This window comes from Sciurus vulgaris (genome assembly GCF_902686455.1).
Source record: "Sciurus vulgaris genome assembly, chromosome: 17".
NCBI lineage: Eukaryota > Metazoa > Chordata > Mammalia > Rodentia > Sciuridae > Sciurus > Sciurus vulgaris.
In genome coordinates this window covers 18,026,930-18,049,405 of record NC_136478.1, presented here as the reverse complement: position 1 = coordinate 18,049,405, position 22,476 = coordinate 18,026,930, and the positions used below count along the sequence as shown (strand labels likewise).

The 22,476-nt window shown below is 44.9% G+C and overlaps 1 protein-coding gene across 2 annotated transcripts in view; it reads left to right on the top strand.

Moving 5' to 3' along the window:
- Positions 1 to 43: 43 nt before the first annotated feature.
- Positions 44 to 22,476, top strand: part of PSKH1 (protein serine kinase H1) — a 30,141-nt gene continuing 7,708 nt past the window's right edge. Inside the window, exons 1-3 of one of the 2 annotated variants that reach the window (XM_079116914.1) lie at positions 131 to 193; positions 9,210 to 9,305; positions 12,958 to 13,984. In XM_079116914.1, coding sequence (XP_078973040.1) covers positions 13,028 to 13,984 — 957 coding nt within the window. In that variant the 5' untranslated portion in view covers positions 131 to 193; positions 9,210 to 9,305; positions 12,958 to 13,027. Of the gene's footprint in view, positions 194 to 9,209; positions 9,306 to 12,957; positions 13,985 to 22,476 lie in introns of both variants that reach the window. The other variant, XM_079116913.1, reaches the window with a different exon arrangement.

Sequence of the window (22,476 nt, the reverse complement as noted above, 5' to 3'; positions counted from 1 at the left end):
GCCTATGGAGAGTTGGTCCGGGTCCCACCCCGTAGGCGGCGGGGGTTTGTTTTGGCGTCAGGCGCGCGCTGTGATGACGCTACCACGCTGACGCCGGAGGATGGAGGCGGCGGCGGCGGCGGCGGCCGTGGCCGCGGCCGGGAGACGGTCCGCAGAGCCGCCGAGACGCCGAAGAGCTCGCCGCCCGCGGGAGGTGAGGCGGCCTGGCTCAGGGCGAAGGCCTGACGGGCGGGAGGGGCTGACGAGCTGCAGCTGCGATCGTTTCCTGTGACACCGGGGCCTGTCCCTGCATAGCCCGGATTCTTCGGCCCGTGTGCTCTGGGGCCTACCGAGCCAGGAGCAGGCCGAGTGATGGCAGCTCGGGGGTCCCCGGTGTCTAAATCTGGCCTGGACTTGAAACGTGCTGCAGTGCTGGGTAGCCCACTCTAGTGGGCCCGGAGGACGTGGTCAGCCGCCTTTACTGCGATTCAGCCGTGTCGCGTACGGTGTGGGTCAGATTGACCTGACTTGATGGGCCTCACTGCTTTGTAGTGTCCGCCTCCTACTCCACACCCTTACTTTGCCACTGAACGCCAGGGTCCGGCGGGTCAACTGATCACTTCCTTGTACTGACTGGAAAAAAGCAGGCCAGAGTCCATCTGGGTTGACTGCACAGCAAACTTGTCATGCCTGCAAGGGGAAAGCCAGCCCTCTGCCCTTCCCCACCTCCCCCGTGCCAGTCCTCCTCTGTGAAACTGCGGAAGTGATAATTCCCACTTGAAAATCTAAAGTCTTTAACTTTCTATAACCAGCTCCTTTGTGATTGTAGGTATACAAGCCACACTTCTTAGTTTGAGGCATTCAGGGCTCTTCATAATCAAGAGAGACCTAATCCTACAGTCAACACCTGGGCACTTCACTCCGTTTTCATAATGTATTGTCGTGGAGGTGTGTTACCTCTGGTTTCATACCCTTACCATTTAGATATGCAGATTCCTCTGATGTAATACTCTTCCTTCCCACTCTGCCCCACCCACCAATATGGGAAAAGTACATGTATCTTTTAAAGTCCATCTGAGTTGTCATTTCCTTGGGAAACCTTCTTCACATGTAACCAATCATTGACTCCCTTTTGCCATGCTGCTACTGTTGAGTATATCATGTTGTGTCACATATGGTCTTACTTCTGTCTGCATCTGTCTGGCTTTGTACCTGGCATAAAGTAGGAGCTCCATTAGCAATGGCATCTGCTGAATCTATTGGGATAGGTTACTAATTTATTGGATTCAAATGCAGCTATATTATTGAGCACCTGTCAGGGCCAGGGCCAGATCTGAGATGACTACTGCAAACACCTATGTGTGTAGGTGTGGTGACTTCTCAACTTCTTCAGCCTTGAAGATCCAAAATTTCTTTGGGTAGTTTTTTTCTTTTCTTTCTTTCTGGGTGCTTTGTTTTGGTACCAGGGATTGAACCTCCTAGGGGCACTTTACCACATCCCCATCCCTTATTTTTATTTTTAGACAGGATCTCATTAAGTTGTTCAGGACCTCACTAATTTGCTGAAGCTAGCCTTGAACTGTAATTCTCCTGAGTTGCTGGGATTACAGGCATTGAGCCACTGATCCTGGCCTGTTTTTCTTTTCTTTCTTTTTTTGTTTTGTTTTACAATGCTTGGGATCAAACTGAGGACCTTGCACATGCCAGAAGGTGCTCTGCCACTGAACCACATCCCCAGACCCTGGGCTAGTTTTCCAAAATTCAAATTCAAGAGTTTTACTCTCTTGGGCTGGGTTTGTGGCTCAGTGGTAGAGCACTTGCCTAGCATGTGTGGGCACTGGGTTCAATCCTTAGCACCACATAAAAATAAATAAATAAATAAAGGCATTGTGTCCATCTACAACTAAAAAAATACTATATCTGCATTTTTTCCCTATTGGTGCATTATAGCTGTATGTATTGATGGTATTTGTTGTTACATGTTCGTACGTACATACACATAATAATATAATTTGTCCCATATCACTCCCCAGCTCTTACCCTCTCCCTTCCTAAGAGTGTTACTTGTAATTTTTTTAGGTGGGGCGCTCTGGAGTTTGAATCCAGTGCTTGTGTTCTACCATAAAGCTATACTACCAGCTATCCCTTACTCTAAAATTCTGATTAAAAAAACAAAAACAAAAAAGTGAATTTACTGTGATTTCTGATTGAAGATCTGTATCATTGCCTCAAGAAACTTGTCTCTCTTTTTTTTGTACCAGAGATTTAACTTGGGCACTCAACCACTGAGCCAAATCCCCAGCCCTAGTTTGTATGTTTATTTAGAGGTAGGTCTCACTGAGTTGCTTAGCACCTCACTGTTGCTGAGTCTGGCTTTTGAACTCTCAATCCTCTTGTCTCAGCTTCCCGAGCCACTGAGATTATAGGCATGCACCACTATGCCCTGCAAGAAACTTGTCTTTTGTCTAATGGGATGGGCTAGCTATGCATTGTGGACTCTGTTGTGTCTCATTGCCCATACCTCAGAGAGACAGTATATTTTGGTGGTTAGAAACAGGAACTTTAGAGTCAGAAAGACCTGAATTCAATTTCTGGCTTTTATGAGATTTTAAGGTTCTTTGGATCCTAAGATTCCTAGTTCCAAAATAGGAATAATCACTGCCTACTTCATGTGGTTTGCAGAGAGGGTTGAGATAGTGTGGATGAGATCCTTAGCCAAATTGAAACCTGAAGCCACTCTTATTACTAATGACCATTACTTCACTAGTGTCCCTTGTCAAAATCTCTCTAGTCCCAGCAAATCAGGAGGCCGAGGCAGGAGAATCAACTGGCCAGTCTCTCTAAGCAACTTAGTGAGGCTCTAAGCAATTTAATGAAAACTTGTTTGGAAAAAAAAAAAAAAAAAAGATTGGGCATGTGACTCAGTGGCAAAGCACTTCTGGGTTCAATCCCCAGAACCAGGAGGAAAAAAAAGAAAAAGAAAAAGAAAATCTCTTCCCCGCCACCCTCTTTTTTTTTTTTTTTTTTTTTTTTTTTTCAGTGCAGAGGATCAAACCCAAGGCCTTGTTTTCTAGACAAATACATGCACTACCACTGAGATACACCCCCTAGCCCCAGAAAATCTCATCTTCATAAGCCTGTTTTGCTCTTCAGACTGAGCTGCTTGTAGGAAGCTGCTTTGTGTTAGGTGATTTCATTAAGGTCATTTCTGCTCATCACAGAAAGCTGACAACACTCATCAGGATGGATACAGTTCGCTATTCCCCTAGAAGAAATATGGGATGCTAATTCACTAGAGGGTGGACTTGCTGAATAAACACATTGTCTAAGTCTAATTGCAGTTCTGGGCTTAAGTTATATAAATGAGCTAGAGAAGTGCAACCTTTAGGAAGCCTGTTTATCTCTGACACTGAACTACAGATTCATCTTTCCTTAGATTTACTTGGTACCTAGAATGGAATGCCCCTGCAGATTTTAGAATCTGAATTGCATTTGTGTGTGTGGAAGGGTATAGGAGTTGAACCCAGGACTTTGCACATGCTAGGCAAGTGCTCTACCACTGAGATACATCTTCAGTCTTTCTTATTTTGTTTTGAGACAGGGTCCTGCTAAATTTCCTAAACTAGCCTCAAACTTGTGATTCTCTTGCATTAGCCTCCCGAGTAGCTGGGATTACGGATATGTACTACTGTACCCAACTAATTGTGAGCACATTACATGAGCAATTTTGGTCCTTTTCAGAGCTTCCCAACTATATGATGATATTAATGGCTATAGGTATGCCAAAGCATTGACCCTTAAGCTTCAGGACAGCTGAGAATAGCTGTTTCCACTGACCTAGGGTGTTATAATAACAGTATTGTTCTCTGTGTATATCATGGCCCATGGAAAAAATCTGAGATACACAGTCCTGGAAGAAGGTAAGCAATTCTGCTTATTGAAAGCTGGAGAGAGTCATTTATTTGAACTTACTTTCTTTCCAGGAATCTCAGCAAGTATTAAGCTGGTTTGTGTTGGCTAGGTTGTCACTGAGCTAATTCTTGGTAGAGCCTTCTGTTGCCATGGTGTCTGATGTGATGCTAAGATAGAGAAACATAATGTTTTCATTTCCTAGGAGAAAATTATCTCACAGGGACCCCTTCCAGGCTGTCAGACTTAAAGTGGCTTTGAGGGTATCATAAGAGTAAATAGGTCAAGGGACTCTTCGTGTGGAACTATCTGGGCTATAAATTCCTTGAGAGCAGAGACTATAGTTCATTCTTTTTGTCTGTCACAGACTTGAACAGAGTTCTGGGTCCATAGCAGTAGCTCAGTAAATATTTGTGAGTTGAGTGATGTGAGTTTGAAAGGATAACTGCAAATACATTGCCAGGGTCTGTATATCTTTTTTGGTACTAGGGATTGAACCCAAGAGCACTTAACAACTGAGCCACATCCCTAGTCCTTTTTTTTTTTTAATTTTTTAGTTGCAGATGGGCACAATACATTTATTTATTTATCCTTATGTGGTGCTGAGGATCAAACCCATTGCCTCAAATGTGCTAGGCAAGCACTCTACCACTGAACCGCAATGCCAGCCTTCCTAAGTCCTTTTCATTTTTTATTTTGAGTCAGGGTCTCACTAAGTTACTTTGGGCCTTGTTAAGTTGCTGAGGCTGGCTTTGAATTTGTAATCCTCCTGTCTCAGCCTCCTGAGTAGCTGGGATTACAGGCATGTGCCACCACGTCTGGCCAGGGACTATATATCTAATGGTGGGATGTCTTAGATAGAGTTAGGGGTTATGAGAAAAGGAGAACACAGCAAACTTCTGAACATTTCTCTCTTGGCCCTAAGATGAGGGTCTCTGCCTACCAACTGTTACTATGTAGAGCAGTGGGTTCAGCTGGAGTCCTTGAAAAATGTGGGCCCAAGTTACTGTTTTCTAAAAAGGAGTCATAAATGGGTGAGATGGTATTCTCCTATAGTCCCAGCTACTTGGAAGACTAAGGCAGAAGTATCATGTGAGCCCCATAACTCAGTACCAGCCTGGCATTGACTCCAGTTTCAAAAAAAAAATTTTTTTTTTTTCAAAAGGAGTCTTGGGCTGGAGATGTAGGTCAGTGGTAGAGCACTTATCTAGCATGCATGAGGCTCTGGGTTCAGTCTCCAGTACAGCAAAAAATATAGAGTCATAACAATTGTTATTATGAAATAATATTGTTAAAAATTGAAACATAGGAGTGAATAATAAACAAATGTCTTTAGATACAAGTACTATATAATTTGGTATATTTGCCTCTTTTTTTCTTATGCATTTTTGAGTATACACATTTCTGTAATAGCTAGTGAAATACCTTTTTTTTTCAGTACTGGAAAACCACTGAGCTAAACCCCCAGTCCTTTTTAATTCAATTTTTGAGACATAGTCTTGCTAAATTGCTCTGACTGGCCTTGAATTTGCAATCCTCCCATTTTGGCCTCTCAAGTTTCTGAGATTACAGGCATGTGCCACCACACCTAGTGCAGAATAACTTAAAGTTTAGTATGTGGTGGTTTTAAAATATAGCAACAGCACAGAAGTATGCCAGGTGAGAAGTAAAAATTCTCATATTTTCTTCTTTTCATTCTCCCCTTCACAGTTGCACACCCCCTGAGGCAGTCGCTGTAAACAATTTTTCTTCTATCTTTTCAGGTTATTTTTTTTTTCCATGAATATATCTATAACTTCTTAAAATCCCTCATTGGATATATGCTTTACATACCGTTTTAAAACTATTTAACTAACTGTGAAGTGTGATACATATCTATAATTTTAGATACTTTGGCAAGTGAGGCAGAAGGATGGCAAGTTTGAAGCCAGCCTGGGCAATTTTGTGAAACCCTGTCTCAAAAAATAAAAGGGGCTGGGGTTGTAGTTCAGCGGTAAAGCGCTTGCCTAGCATGTGTGAAGCACTGAGTTCAATCCTCAGTACCACATAAAAATAAATAAAATAATAAATTTATTAATTTTAAAAAGGACTGGGGGCCTAGCTCCAGGGTAGAGTGCTTGTCTAACATATTCGAGGCCCTTGATTCTTTCCCCAGCAAAAAAATAAATAAACAAAAAACTATTGAACAATGCACAATTCATGACAGATATGAATCCTGGCACATAGCTACTTAACAAAATTGTGCATTGATTGGTATTTTTTTCCTTATCCATATAGATTTATCTCTCATTCTTTTTTATTTTTTTATTTTTTTTATTTTTGCGGAACTGGGGATTGAACCCAGGGCCTCACTTGTGCAAGGCAAGCATGCTACCACTGAACCATATCCAGACCCCAGTTTACTCCTTTCTTTTCAGAAGCTGAAAAAAATCCATTATATGAATGTATCTTGAGTAGTTCATTTTTTTGCATGACATTCTGAGTAGTTTAATGGAATCTCATGCTGTCCCACTCTATTCTGCAAGGAATATGAGTTATTCCTCTCCCCTTTTAAATCATATTGATGGATATTTGGATTATTTTCAATTTTTCATTTAAAATTACTTTTAATTTTTTGCTCTCCTGGAGAGTGACTCCAGGGCCTCGTACATGCTAGGAAAGCGCTCTATCACTGAGTATAGCTTAAGCCCCCAATTTTCCATCATGATAAAGAATGTTGCCATAAACTTTGTTATGTATCTTTGAATGCTTATGGAAGTGGTTTTGTAGTATTATTTTGGAAATGGAATTGCTGGGTCGGTTTTTCTGTTGTAGAAAACAAAATCGTATAGTTCCGCCTTAAGTCCTTGTTCAGGGGATTTTATCTAAAGTGACGGTTTTCCTTGTATTTCTGATTACCTTATGATGATTAGAAGTGCTGGTTAGCAGGTCCTTTTTCTGGGATTACTGAGCGATTTCGACCTACTTCATTTTGGTGGACAGTCTTCTAAAACACAGGAGCAGAATATAGAGATCTTTGTAAGCAAAAGGTTGTGAAGTTTTGCTGTGGAGAAAAATCTTGAGAGCTGGTATTAGAGAGGGACAGGTACCTATAGTCCTCTAGTCTCTGTGGCCAGGAAATTATTTCACAATCCATCCTGGACCCCCAGTCTTCTGGAAGAATATGGACAAACTTACTTTAGTGTTCAGGTAATCTGTAAAACCCAAACAGGTTTCATTTGTTGTTGCAAACAATTACTTCGACACCCAAAGAGTATGTCTTTAGATTAACCACTGGTCAGGCGTCTTATTGCCCCTTGAAAATTTCTGAGTTTCTGGAATTTTTGCCTCATAGCAAAGTGATCAAAGGTGGTTAGCAATAGAGCCTCAAGCAGCATGGCCCACATTGTTGTTGGAGTGGAGGTTGGAATGGTTCTTCAGAAAAAAATGCTCAGTAGAGGTGTGACTCACCACCTCAGTGGTGGGGATGGGAGGGGAATTAAAGCCTTGATCTAGTGAGACTGAGCTCTGCTGGGCCCCAGACACTTGTAGAGTCTTTTCTGTGTGGCCAAAGGAGCTGGCTGGGGAATGAGGAGACTTGGGCCATGCTTGGCCACATTCTCTGAGTGGCTTTGGACAAGTCTCCTCACTTCTCTTAGCCTGTTATTTCCATAGAGTGTCAGTGAGGACAGTAGTGCTGAGTGCTCATTGCCATTTCCACACTGTCCAGCATGCTTGTCTTCCTTAAGGAGTACTTTGCGCTGGGCGTGGTAGCTCACGCCTATAATCCCAGTGGCACAGGAGGCTGAGGCAACGGGACCACAAGTTCAAAGCCAGCGTCAACAACTTAGTGAGGTCCTAAGCAACTTGTGAGACCCTGTCTCTAAATAAAATATAAAAAATGACTGGGAGCTCTGTATGGTGGCACACACCTGTAATCACAGCGGTGGGGAGACTGAGATAGGATTGCAAGTTCAAAGCTAGCCTTAGCAATGGCCAGGTACTAAGCAACTCAGTGAGACCCTGTCTCTAAATAAAATACAAAATAGGGCTGGGGATGTGTTTCAGCAGTTGAGTGCCCCTGAGTTCAATCCCCATACCAAAAAAAAAAAGGAGGGGGGCACTGGGGATGTGTCTCAATGATTAAGTGCCCCTAGGGGTGGCGGGAGAAGGAGTACTTTGCATCAGTCTGGTAGTTGAAGTTATAGAGCAGACTCTAGAGTCAGGTACTTTCTGCAAGATGTCGTAGGGTTGGTGACTTATTATAACTGGTGGGGCTGGGGATATAGCTCAGTGTTAGAGCTTGCCTCACATGCACAAGGCCCTGGGTTCAATCCCCAGCACCAAAAACAAAACAAAACAAACAAACAAACAAATAAACAACCAAACTGGTGATCCTCCTAGAAGGTTTCTTGTGGAGGCTTCTTTAATCATTCTGCCCACCCCTACATCTACCTTGGTCACATACACAAGAGAGCTGGGAGGAGGAAAAGGCTTTGCTTCTTTCCCAGGGGTCTTACCAGCCACCTTTGTGCCCATGTCTGCCTTTTCACTTAACCTGTAAGGCAAGAGAAGTTGACTAATGTGATTGGAGTGTAGAGCAGCTATGATCCCCTGAAGGCTATTACATATGTCCCTTAGCCCTCCAAGCTAGCACTTTCTCCTCTATTTTCAGTCTATGGTTGCGACAGTGGAGTGTCAGCACTAGCCCACTTTTGAAGCATTTCTAATTGGAATGAATGTGACTCTCTTACTGCTGATTTTAGGTCCCTGTGTAGGCTTTGTTTGTTTAAAGTGAAGTCATGACTTTTCTTTAATAAACTTTAGTTCTTACCAGGACCAGACTAGGTGTGCACATTTAAACCAAAAGAGTCAGTGTGTTTGCCTGAAGATAGCTATTTATTTGTGAATCTAGGGCTTTGCTTCCTAACCAGAAAGAAGTGACAGCTGACTGGCTGTGCTGGTCGCCCATGCAGTTTGTCTTCTTTCTCCATGGTGGTCAATATTGCTTACTGAGTGGTCTTAAGGATCAGGGGCCTTTGTTCTGCCTCAGGAATATTGGCACAAGGGCTGACCCTTTTCTGAGCTTCCAGCTTTTACTGTGTTTGGATCTTGTATTTTCTTGAAGGAAGAGATGAGTATGCAAAATTCCAAAGTCCATTTTTCTAATCTTTGGCCTCTGTGAAAAGAAATCTTTTGCTTTTTATGTCTGTCTGTCTGTCTGTCTGTCTTAACCACTGAACCACATCCTCGGTCTTTTTTTTGGTGGGGGCATTGAACTCAAGGGCACTTGACCACTGAGCCACATTCCCAGCCCTGTTTTGCATTTTATTTAAAAACAGGATCTCACTGAGTTGCTTAGCACCTCGACTTTTGCTGAGACTGACTTTGAACTTGAGATCCTCCTGCCTCAGACTCCTGAGCTGCTGGAATTACAGGTGTGTGCCACCCCTTCCAGATGAAAAAGAACCTCTTTCTAAATGCCTTGTTTAAACGTTGTGTCCTAAGTTGCCATGTGAATCCATGTGGGAAATCCAAGGCATTTGGGTAAGAACTGCCACAAATTCTGAAGTGCTTGTGTTGATGAAGGAATAGTTCCCTTTTATGTGAGGAAAGATAAAACTTCATTCTGAATTGTATTGAGACAGTGATTAAAACCTGAACCCTTAGCTAGGTGTGGTACATCATGCCTATAATCCAGTTTTTTGAGAAGCTGAGGCAGGAGGATCCCAAGTTGGGGGCCAGCCAGGGCAACCTAGCAGGACCCTGTCTCAAAATAAAGGACTAAGGGCTGAGGGCTGAGGGCTGGGGCTGTAGCTCAGTGGCAGAACGCTTGCTTAGCATGTGTGAGACACTGGGTTCTATCCTTAGCACCGCATAAAAATAAATAAAATAAAGGCATGTTGTCCATACACAACTACAAAATTTCTTTTTATTCTTTTTTTTTTTTTTAGTATTTTTTTAGTTGTCGATGGACCTTTATTTTCATTTATTTATATGCGGTGCTGAGAATCGAACCCAGTGCCTCACATGCTAGGCAAGTACTCTCTACCACTGAGCCATAACTCCAGCCCCATAAAAATTAAAAAAAAAAAATTTTTTTAAATAAAATAGAAAATAAAGGGCTAGCCGGATGCAGTGGTGTACTCCTGTAATCCCAGCAACTTGGGAGGCTGAGGCAGAAGGATCACAAGTTCAAAGCCAGCCCAGCAGATTAGCAAGGCACTTAGCAACTCAGCAAAACCCTATCTCTAAATAAAATATTAAAAAGGGCTAGGAATGTGGGTCAGTGGTTAAGCACCCCTAAGTTTAATTCCTGGTACCAATAAATAGATAGATAGATAGATAGATAGCCGAGAATGTAGCTTAATGGTAGAGCGCTTGCCTAGCATACACAATGCCCTGGGTTCAGTCCTCAATACTGGGGGTGGGACCAGGACCCTTAATCTGTGGTCTCCAAATTTTTCCTTTTTATTCTGTGGATTTGTCATCAAAGTTTTGGGTATGTTTCAGTGATGACTTGTTCCCTGAAAGAGTTGACCATATTGGCCAGTACAAGTCTCACCACCTGGAATTCAGGCCCTTTGATTGACTTTCAGGGGTTCTCTGTGTCCCTCAAAGTGCCACAGTAGAACCTGCATGGCGCTTACTCTGCTGCCTTGGGTGGAATCATTTTATCAGTTTCACAAGGGGGTGAGGAGATGTAGCTATTATTCTTGACCCCAAGTGCTCTGACCAGCTCTTTTGAGGCATCAGATTCTATGTCCAGTGACCTGTAGTAAGTGTCACGTGGACATTCCACATGCACTGCAGCACAGCCAAAACTGAACTCTTCTGACTGCTTCCTAAACTGTGCCTCCTGCTGGACTCCTGACCCTTTGCCCAGGCACCAAGCAAAGAACTGGAGTGCTGCCCTTAGTCTTGCGTCCTACTCCTTAGATCATCTCCAGCCTGTCTTTGGTGCTGCTCCCAATTCTACCCCCTTTTAGGGGCGCAGTGTAGAAAGGAAGTAGAAACACACAGCTCTTACCAGAATGCCTTAGAGGTCTCACGTAGGTTCACATCGCAACTTAGGATACACTCTCATTGACCATTTAGTCCACTTTGACCCTCTAGTCCAACCTCATATGTCTTGCAGATCATCTCTCTTTTCTTGTACCTCTCCATTACTTCTCAGGGCAGTCCAGTCCTCACCAGAACTCATGATGCCCTTCATAATTTAGTTCCTGCTTCCAAAATCTTCAGTCCCCAGCCTTGGCTTTGTCCTACTACCAAGGCTTATTACCAGGCTTATTCTGGGATTCTGGGCCTTGGAGTATGTTTTCTCTGCCTAAGTCACTATTCCCACCTGTGCTTACTTGACTCATTTTGCTTCCAAATTCGGAGTGGGGGGTTACCTCCTTCTAGAAGACTTCCCTAATCCCTGTATTACTCTCTGTGTCTACTGTTGTTTCTTAAACTTAATCCCATGCTCCTTTGAAATTATCTATTCTTCTGCTTTCTCTTCACTTAGACTATTAAGTCTATTGACCATGTCTTACTTAGCTTTTTTTGGGGGGGTATGTGTGTGTGTGTGTGTTAAAATGTAGCCTACCTTGTATTTTGTCTTATTCACTTCTGTATCCCTAACATTTTATAGATGTTCAATAAATGTTCGATATGAATTGACCATTTCACTCCCAATTGTGTATGTCATAATTAGGAAATATTTTGCTCTCTTCAAACCATGGGGCCCTCCGATAGACCTAGAGAAGGGCAGTCTAGGTAGAAGGGTGGAGACTTCTGGAAAACATTAACTTCATTATTTTTACCAAGGAAGCCTGGTACCCTGACCTATTGCTGGAATCACATCTGGATCAATGCCCTGATGTTCTTTCTGAGATCAAGGCCCTTTCTCTCCCACCCTTTTTTTTTGGGGGGGGGGGGTGGTACTAGAGACTAAACTCAGGGATGCTTTATCACTGAGCTATATCCCCAGCCCTTTTTATTTTTTGAAACAAGGTCTTGCTAAATTAGCAAGGCTAGCCTCAAACTTGTGATCCTACTACCTCAACTTTCCAAGTTGCTGGATTTATGTGTGTGCAGCCAGACTAGCTTTGCAACTACCTGGTGGTACTGTGCTGAGGTTTGTGGTCCCAGGCTCACTGGGATGGATTCTAATCAGCTCTGGGCCTTATGTGGGATTTCAGCCATGTGGTAAGCTGGGGAAGTAAGAGACCCTGGGACAGAGTATTCAATTGCCAAAAAGTTTGTGCATTAGCAAAACTGTGGAAATCATCCAGGAAAGAGTGAGGCTAGGGCAGAGGCCTAGGGTAGTGGTTTGTTGTTGTTTGTTGCAGGGGGACCAACCCCTGCAGGAGGCCTGGAGAGCTGGGAACACTGTCCAGGAGGGAGGCCTTGAAGAAACAGCTTTCTGAGCTCTGATGAGTGATGGTGTTAGAGGAGAACTCCAACACTCCACACCCCCGTTTTAGAAAAGATGAGTCAGAATAATAAGAGGAGTGATTTTAACATTTAAGAAATATGGGACTTCAACAAGAAAGGACCCAGGCAGAGTAGAGGTTGGGGGCCATGACGGCTGATCCTGTTGCATACCCCAGCCCCCTGTCAGGCTTAAAGAGCAGCATGAGACTAAGACCCAGGGAGACATAAGTCAAGGCCTTCAGTCTTTCATCTCATCTAGACACTGCATTGAGCCTTGGACTCCAAGTGTTCAGGGACCAAAACCATCCTCCCTTCCAGGGAAATATATTAGAGTCAGGCTTTCAGTCTTTTGTTTGTTTGTTTGTTTTTGCTTTTATTTTGGGTATTTAACCCAGGGGTGCTTTACCACTGAGTCACATCTCCATCCCTTTTTATTTTTATTTTGAGAGAGGGTTTTGCTAAGTTGCTAAGGTTAGCCGTGAACTTTCAGTCCTCCTGCCTCAGTCCCCAGAGTTGCTGGGATTACAGGTGTGTGCCACTGTGCCCAGCTTAGGTTTTCAGTCTTAATTGAACCACATGTATCAAGGATGAGCAGGTAGAGGATGGCAGTGGCCCTTCAGAGATGTCTCTTATAATACTGATTTTCCCTCTCTTCTGTCTGCATAGGTGTAGACGGGGCACTGCCTGCAGAGCAGGTCCTGCCAGCCTCGCTGGAGAGGATGCCCCCGTGTCCGTGATGGGCTGTGGGACAAGCAAGGTTCTTCCTGAGCCACCCAAGGATGTCCAGCTGGATCTGGTCAAGAAGGTGGAGCCCTTCAGTGGCACAAAGAATGATGTATACAAACATTTCATCACAGAGGAGGACAATGTTGGCCCTTTCAAAGCTGGGTTCCCAGCTGCTAGTCAGTATGCAAACACCTGTTCTGGTGCCCCCACTACTGGCCACACAGAGCCTCCCTCAGAACCACCACGTAGGGCCAGAGTGGCAAAGTACAGGGCCAAGTTTGACCCACGCGTGACCGCTAAGTACGACATCAAAGCCCTGATTGGCCGAGGCAGCTTTAGCCGAGTGGTACGTGTGGAGCACCGGGCAACCCGGCAACCATATGCCATCAAGATGATAGAGACCAAGTATCGAGAGGGGCGGGAGGTATGTGAATCTGAACTGCGAGTGCTGCGCCGGGTGCGCCATGCCAACATCATCCAGCTGGTGGAGGTGTTTGAGACACAGGAGCGTGTGTACATGGTAATGGAGCTGGCCACTGGTGGTGAACTGTTCGACCGCATCATTGCCAAGGGTTCCTTCACTGAGCGGGATGCTACAAGGGTGCTGCAGATGGTGCTGGATGGTGTTCGATATCTGCATGCCCTAGGCATCACACACCGAGACCTCAAGCCTGAGAATTTGCTCTACTACCATCCAGGCACTGACTCCAAGATCATCATCACTGACTTTGGCCTAGCCAGTGCCCGCAAGAAGGGTGATGACTGCCTGATGAAGACCACCTGCGGCACGCCTGAATACATTGCTCCTGAGGTCCTTGTCCGCAAGCCATACACCAACTCCGTGGACATGTGGGCACTGGGTGTCATTGCCTACATCCTGCTCAGTGGTACCATGCCCTTTGAAGATGACAACCGCACCCGGCTGTACCGGCAGATCCTCAGGGGCAAGTACAGTTACTTGGGGGAGGTGAGTCTGTTTTGCCCCCATCCCAGGGATGTTGGGGAGGCCGTTTGGTGAGGGATATAACCTTCTCAGTCTGAGGACCCATGTTCATGAGAGCCATGCAAGTAATGTAAATATAATAGTGAGACTAGCAGAATGTCTTAGTTTGGGTTCCCCAAAGTGAGCCTGGAAGCGAAGACTTGTGAGCAGATAATTTATGTGGAAGGTGATTCCATTTACCACAAGTGAAGGAATGGGGTAACTAAGGCAGGAAAGGGAGAAAACCAATAATGGGTATAGTAAGAAATGGGCTGCCATTGTGGGCCACTGGAACTCAGTCTCATTAGGGACCTCATAAATAATCTTGTAGAGCATGTTTCAGAATTGTTCTTCTGAGCCAGGTGTAGTGGCACACAGCTGTAGTCCCAGTGATTCTGGAGCCTGAGACAAGGGAAATCAAAAGTTTCAGGACAGCCTTGACAACGTAGCAAGACCCTGTTTTTAAAAGAAAAGGGCTGGGGATGTAGTTCATTGGTAAAGCAGCCCTGAGTTTAATCTCTGGTACCACAAAAAAAAAAAAAAAAAAAAAGAATAAATTAATTTTTAAAAATAAATAAAGGGCTGGGGTTGTAGCTCAGTGGTAGAGTGCTTGCCTAGCATGTGCGAGGCCCTGGGTTTAATCCTCAGCACCACATAAAGATAAATAAATAATAGGGCTGTGGTTTTGGCTCAGTGGTATAGCACTTGCCTAGTATGCATGAGGCACTGGGTTTGATCCTCAGCACCACATAAAAATAAATAAAATAAAGGTATTGTGTCCATCTACAACTAAATAATTTAAAAAAAATTTTTAAAGATTAATAAAGTTATTACATCCATTGACAACTAAACAAATATTTAAAATAAATAAATAAAGGGCTGGGGATATAGCTTAGTGGTACAGCACCCCTGAGTTCAATCTCCAGTACCACCAAAAAAAAAAAAAAAGAAAGAAAAAAAAAAAAAAATACTAAAGGCACTAAGTTTTTTTGTTTGATTTTTGTTTTTAATGCACTGATTTTGTACTTTATTGGTTGAGAATTTCTTTGGGGGCATTAAATCTCTGGTGCTTCTGGGTTGGCCTGAATGCCAGTTAGTGCTGGAGAACATCCTCAGACAAGCAGAGAGATTGCAGCCCCTGGCAGTGGGAAGCTGTGACAGTGCATGGCAGCTGCCTGTGAACTCAGAAGTGGGCTAAGCCTACAAGGGACAGGGCCACCATCAGAGTTGCCCAATCCTGTAAGAATAAAGTGATGGCCATGAGCTCCACGAGGCTCCAGGCAAGTTAGAATGAACATGTCCTGAATCGTAGGGAACATTTGCTTCTGTCTGTCCTGTCTTGCCAGGAAACAAAGAGGGCCCAATGTATCCATGTCTCATTCTTGAAAGTTAAACCAGATAATCTGGAGTTTAAGATTTTGGAATCTAGTTCACATTTTTAAGAAGTACCTCTATGCCAGCAAACATTAACCTGTGTGCCATATTCACCAGCAGTCCATCAGTTTGTATTTTTGGATCCATTGGTAGTTCTCATACCTGCAAAAATATGTCAGATTTCAGTACTGCTGGTTGCCAAAGAGAGGTACAGACAAAGTCAGAGCTGGTGGGTCCTTAGAAAGATCCTGATTGTGTAGGTGGACTGCAGGGAACTGCAAGCACCTTTTAGACAATGGTGTGCTTAGGGAGACCATGAGGAAAAGAATGTGTGATGGCTTTTGTGAAGGTGATCTTTTATGCATCAACTGGACCCTAAGGACACTGCCAAGGCTACTCCCCACTGAGTGTTTCCTTCAGGCCTGGGCCTGCCAAGGTGCTGTCTGTGCCTTATATGTAACCTATATGGAAGGGAAGGAGCTTTGGGAGCAGCTTCTTTCTGCAGTCCAGCTTTCCTCCCAGAGGTTTAGGCCAGGCCCTCTCGCTTGCTTCCAATAGCTAGCCTAGAACAGTGTTTCATGCAGGAATTACCCAATAGCCCCATGTCACTACCTTTAATGTTTGAGATCCTGCATCACCTTCCCTGTCAGCTTCTAGATGTGGTTGTGGGCTTAGTCCCCTTTAGAGGTAGGGAGATCTCCAGGTCACAAGTCTCACAGGTGGTACAAGTTAGGAGGGAAGGTCTCCCTTTTCATGACAGCTATGGTGCAGGCACACGGGAGGGCATCTGTTCACATAATTCTAAAAGAGGGTTAGGTGGCAGTGAGGCCAATAGTGACTGTTTACACTAACAACTGTGACCCATGGGCTCTGGAGTGAAGGGATAGATCACTTGGTACTTTCCACAGGAGTGGTCAGGCATGGTAGCACATACCTGTAATCCCAGTGGCTTGGGAGGCTGAGGCAGGGGGATTACAAGTTCAAAGCCAACCTCAGAAATTTAGTGAGGCCCTCAGCCATTTAGTAAGACCCTGTCTTAAAATAAAATAAAAAAAATAAATAAAAGGGACTGGGAATGTGGCTCAGTCAAACATCTCTGGGTTCAATCATTGGTACCAAAAATGGGACTAGGGATGTAGCTTAGTGCTAAAATGCCCCTGGGTTCGATCCTTAATATAGCAAGAGAAAGAAAAGGAACAACTGTGGAGCGGGTGGAACATGGGCTTTGGAGGCTGCATAAAAGTACAGGAGGGAGAGAGGAGGAAACAGGCTTGCGGGTAATGTTCTGAGAGGCAGGTTCATCTGGACCTGGAGTCAGACAGAAGATACTGTAGGGGAACTCATGAAGTTCAATTGTCTGGTAGGAAGCCCTGGAGAACCACCTGAGGTTGTAGTGAAACTGAAATTTTAATATAGGTCCTTGAGTGCCTAAAGGTTGAGAGGCTGGTTGTGTTCTGGAAGCTCTGGTCCCTGGAACTTGGCATGGTGCTAGGCTGTGGAGGGTCCACCTGACAAAGGGGCACCAATCTTAGCTAGGGGAGGGAGGGAGAGAGAGAAGGAATGTTTCCCAAGAGTTGCTGACAGAGGAAAGATGGTCATGAAAATTCTGTAGGTTTTCTCTAAGAATTCCTGATTCTGGCAGTTGTTGATCAGGCATTTTATCTAACTGGAACTTGCACAGTCATGCTAACTGGCTACTGATTATATGAGGGTGAAGGAATGATGAATGGGGTAGTGAATGAACTCAGGCTTCCTGCTCTTGCTAGAGCCAAAAGACTGGGTCCTAAGATTCTGCTTCCTATTCTTCTGGAGGAATGGGGCATGACTCTTGGACTCCCAGTGTGAGGTGGTTGGTGCACTTCCCAGTCTTTGCTCCCACTACCATTTACCTGGAGCTAAAAGCATCATTTTCTAGTGAATCAAATCCCTGGCAGGTCCTGGTAGCACGTGTCTGCCACCAGGAGCTTAACTGACCCCACCAACAGATTCTACCGCTCTCTGTGGAAAGCCCTGGGTTAGAAGGGATTTCTGTGGGTATTTCTTGTGGGAGGTGGCCTCATTAATAAATCAGGTTCTCTGAACTGGAAACCAGTCTATCTTTTTGTCCTTCTGGTCACACACCTAGGGAAAATGCAAGAGACATGAAGGCCTGTTCTAGAGGTTGTCTGGGGAGAGAGAACTAGAATGAGAAACAGCCATAGGACAAGCCTCATTGACAGGCACGTGCTAGCACAGGCTTGGCGTAGAGCTACTGGATCTGCATAGTCTGCAACATGGACTGTGGGACCCAGGTCAAGTAACTGGACCCTGTTCCCTCACTCCAGTCATCTGTGTGGTAGGCATTTGCCCTCATGAAGTCCATCTAAGTAAGTAGGGCCCTGCCAGAGAAAACTGTCTGGTTGTTGAGGGGAGGTTGCTAGTTAAATGAAGAACTTCCCACTGAGTTCAGCAAGGCATGGAAGGTTGCATTTCTTCACCAGGGAATAGGTCCTATAGTACTTGGGACCTTTTTAGGGCACTTTTCCTATCTCCTGCCCCCTTACGTTGGTTTCTTCCGTACACCAGGCCCTGCCTTATGTACTTGTTCCCTGTAGGGTGTGTCTGGCAGCTCCTGTCAGGCTCATGAACTTGAATAGAAGACTTCCTGCAGGAGGTGGGCTCAGATAAGGGGACATTACTGATTGAGCTTCAGAGTAAGCTAGAGATTATTTGGGGGTATTAGAACAGAAGTGGAAAAAGCTGGGTGGCATGCCTGGTGCTTCTTGTTGGGAACCCTGTAGTGCTAGGAGGAGTCCTGGGTTCTTGACAGTGAAGGAAGAATACAGAAAAAAGTGTGAAAGACAAGCAGGATGCCTCACTGGAGGCTGTTGGGATGATCCCAGCCTTGCTTCTGGGAATTTGGGGGCAGATCAGGAATTCCATGGAGTGTATTTCACATGGTTAAAAAAGAAGGAGTAGGGATGGGATTGTGGCTCAGTGGCAGAGCACTTGCCTAGCAAGTATGAGGCACTGGGTTCCATTCTCAGCACTGCATGTAAATAAATACAAATAAATAAAGGTCTGTTGACAGCTAAAAAAGTTTTAAAAAGAAAAGAAGGAGTAGCTGGGCATGGTAGTGCATGCCTGTAATCCCAGCAACTTGGGAAACTGAGGCAGAAGGATCGCAAGTTTGAGACCAGCTTCAGCAACTTAGCAAGATCCTGCCTCAGAATAAAAAAAAGGATTAGGGATGTAGCTCAGTGGTAAAGTGTTCCTGGATATAATCCCTAGTACCCCCACCCCCCAAAAAAAGGAAGAGGAGGAAGTGAGGGGCAGAACCATCAGCTTGTGAGGGTGGATTTGGAGAGGATTCCAGGATGCTGTCTGTGACCCAGAGAAGATACAGGGTTCCACCTTGACATTCCTGGTGGGGCCCAATGATGGTGGGACCCTATGATCCTGACATTTCAGTTACTCCAGCTCAAATCTGAGGTCCAAGCTGTATCCTACTTGCACATATCACAGGTCCAATACATTTGTTGCACTCGTGCCTTACAGTGAGCTTCTGGTCACATTTTTCTATTTGCTACCAGTGTCATCCTTAGAAATTTGCTTAACTCTAAAAGGTCCAATTCAAAGATTGCTTCATTTAGGAATAATGATGATCCCTGCAATTTATGTTGTGCCTACTGAGCACTAGCCATGGAACTGGGTGTGCTGCATCCAACATTTCTAATCTTCTAGCAATCTCTATGCTATGATCCCCCCATTTTACAGATGAGGAAACTGGAACTAGTAAGGTTAATAACTTGCTTATGGTCTCACAGCTAGAACATGGCAGGATTTAATTCTAGTCAGCTTGGCTTCAGGGTTCTTGACCTTTGCCCCACTGCAGCCTGTTTGCCCTGAATCATCTGCCTTTGTATGTGCTGGGGTCTTGGTTTCAATGCTTTCTGTGGTCTGTGGACATACCTCTCCTCCCTATGAGGCCTTTAGGATAGTATGCACATCAGTAACATATGCTCTCCACTGTCCAGGCTTAGCACATGACAGGTACCTGTTTGAGTATTTGCTGGGTTGAACTGGAATATTTATAAGTGATAACTGGTTGTGTGTGTGAGAGAGGGGTTTCTTTGTTCTGCCTTCTCTTAAGGAAAACACCAGTTGTTGATGATGCCCTAGAAAAGGTCTCAAATGTGATTGCTGGCAGGCAAAGGGGGCTGCTCATCAGTAGGGTGACCTTGTTCTTGGGACTGGTCTCTAGGACAATTTAGAGACTCGGCTGGCAATGTGCTTAGGGGGATGCTGGCCAGAGCTGCCTGTGCCCATAGGCAGAAGTCAGGACAGCATGTGCTCTTCACTAATTAGTGCAAATACAGGACCTTTGGAAAGGAGGGAATGCAAAAAGAGATAACTTTGAGAACAGAAATCTGAGTTTTCATTCATTGCCCAAAGGTGCTGAAGTGGAGAAGGGTACATTGTAAGTGGCTAAGACACATGTTGCCAGATGTGAGGAAGACCTGTGTATGGTTGAGAGCAGTCTGAAGATATACAGAACCACTTTTAGAGGTGAGCTTCCTGTCACAGGAGGCCCCAGGAGCCTGGAGGAGCTGTTTCCAAAGGAGTGACACAGAAAGTGAGTCACCACTTGTAGACTCATACTGGAGGTCTGTTAGGGTCTTCTCACACAAAGCTGCTGTACTTCACTTGACATGAAATGTGACATCCTTGGCCTGATGTCATTGCTTTTGTCAAGAGTTCTATTCCTAGAGGCAGGATGCATGAAGAGGCTCTTGGAGGATTGATGGCAGAGTCATGCCATCAGCAGCTCTGCTATTGCTTTCAGCAGCCTGAATTGTCACCCTCCTCTGCTTGGGCAGGCTCTGAGCTGTGGGTGAGCCCAGGTGACTACCCCAGGAATAGGTGGGTTTGGGCAGAGACTTTTACAGGGTCTTGTTCAGGAGAGTGAGTGCTGCTGAGCAAGGTAGCAATGTTTGTGGGAGAGGAAACCCACTCTGCCACTAGTAAGGGAATAAAGGGCTGGTTGGAGGTGGCTTTCCAGGGTGTGATCTCTAGGCTGCAGCCTGACCATCTATTCTCTTGGGGTCAAGGGGTATGTAAGGGGCAGTAAGTTGGGTTACCACCATGTAGTTCTGATTGCCCTGCCCTGCAGTAATATGAGTGCCTGAGGCCAGGGTTGACATTTACATTCCCATCTTAGCTCTTCCCCAACTTCCCTCTTATTCTTCCCCGCTTTTTTTTTTTTTTTTTTTTTTTTTTTTTTTAAAGAGATGGGTTATGTTGCTACCAAACTCCTGGGCTCAAGTGATCCTCCTGTTTCAGCCTCCCAAATGGCTATAAATAGCTAGATTCCCTCCTTCCCTCCCTTCCTTCCTTCCTTCCCTTCCTTTCCTTCTTTCTTTCCTCCTTCACCTCCTCTTCCTTTCTTCTTTCTTCTCTTCCTTCTCCTTTTCCTTCTCCAGTTTTTGTTTCTGTTTTGTTTTGTTTTTTTCCCCATACTGAGGATTGAACTCAGGTGCACTTAACCACTGAGCTAAATCCCCAGCTCTTTTTATTTTTTATTTTGAGACAGGATCTCAGATAAGTTGCCAAGGCTGTCCTTGAACTTGCAATCCTCTTGCTTCAGCTTCCTGACCTCTGAGATTACAGGCATGGGCCACCACTCAGCTCCCACTTCTTAAAATTACTTTTTTTTTTTTTTTTTTAACAGTACTGGGAATTGAATTTAGGCAAACTCTTTTTTTTTTTTTTTTTTCCCCTGTGGTGCTGGGGATCGAACCCAGGGCCTTGTGCTTGCAAGGCAAGCACTCTACCGACTGAGCTATCTCCCCAGCCCAGGCAAACTCTTCTTAAAATTTTTTCATTTTGAGATAGTCTTGCTAAGTTTCCCTCAAATTTGCAATTATCCTGTCTCAGCCTTCTGTGTAGCTGAGTTTACAGGTATATGCCCTCCTGTTCGGCTTTAAAATGACTCAATATTGGGATGATGAAGATAAAATGAGGCGCAAAGGCTGTGGCATATACTAATGCTCTCTAGGTGACAGAAGTTAGCTGGAGTCTTGTCCTCTAGGCATTCTTCTGTTGCTGCTGCCTTGGAGATACACTCCCCAGAGAGCAGGACCTTCCTGTGGTGGCAAAAGCAGACACCATCCTCCCATGCTGCTGCATTTAGCCCTTCCTACAGAAAGCCCTTTCTCTGACCACTTCCAGCAGCTCATCAGCCCAAATCCAAGCCACCTTTGATCACTGCCTCTTTTCACTCCCAGCCCTCAAGGGCTTGCCAACAGAAAGGGACACATCATTGGTGTGCCTGCTGTCCCCTCCCTCTCTTCTTCTCATTGTTTATTTATTTATTTTATTTATTTATTTATTTTTGCGGTGCTGGGGATCGAACCCAGGGCCTTGTTCTTGCAAGGCAAGCACTCTACCAACTGAGCTATCTCCCCAGCCCCATCATTGTTTATCTCCACCTGGACAGAACTGCCCTCATAGGCTCTGTCACTGCCAAGCCCTTGAATTCCTCTAGGCACTGCCAGGCTATTGTATTTCCCACATTGTGACCTCTTCAGATTTACTCATGGCCTCCCACACTTGTCCCCTCTGTCCCCACTGAAATAAGAGCTGACATTCTTCATCAGATGGAATGATTAATGGTAACCTGGTCCAACCATCTCTGCCAGCTTGTGTCTCCAGGCTCCCCTTCCTGTCAGTATTCCTATCATACAAGGTCACCTTTCTTCATACCCGATGTGTCTTGGTTTGTCTGTCTCCTAGTACGTATGCATTGTATCCAGGACTGAGCTCCAGTGTATGGCATGGAGCAGATGGCTAAGTCACTTATCTCTTCACTCATCCTGCCATCCTGTGTTGACCAGGTGCCAACCCTGAACTGAGTCCTGAGTGCCCAGTGTTCTGCTGACACAGACCTCTAGGAACAGAGACCACAATGTACGTGAGATGCTGATAGCCACTAAGGTTCCACATTACCTCAGAAACTAGAATGGGAACAAACAAACAATGCTGTGCATGGTGGCACGAGCGTGTAATCCTAGCAACTCAGGATGCTGAAGCAGGAGTATCTCAATATCGAGGCCAACCTCAGC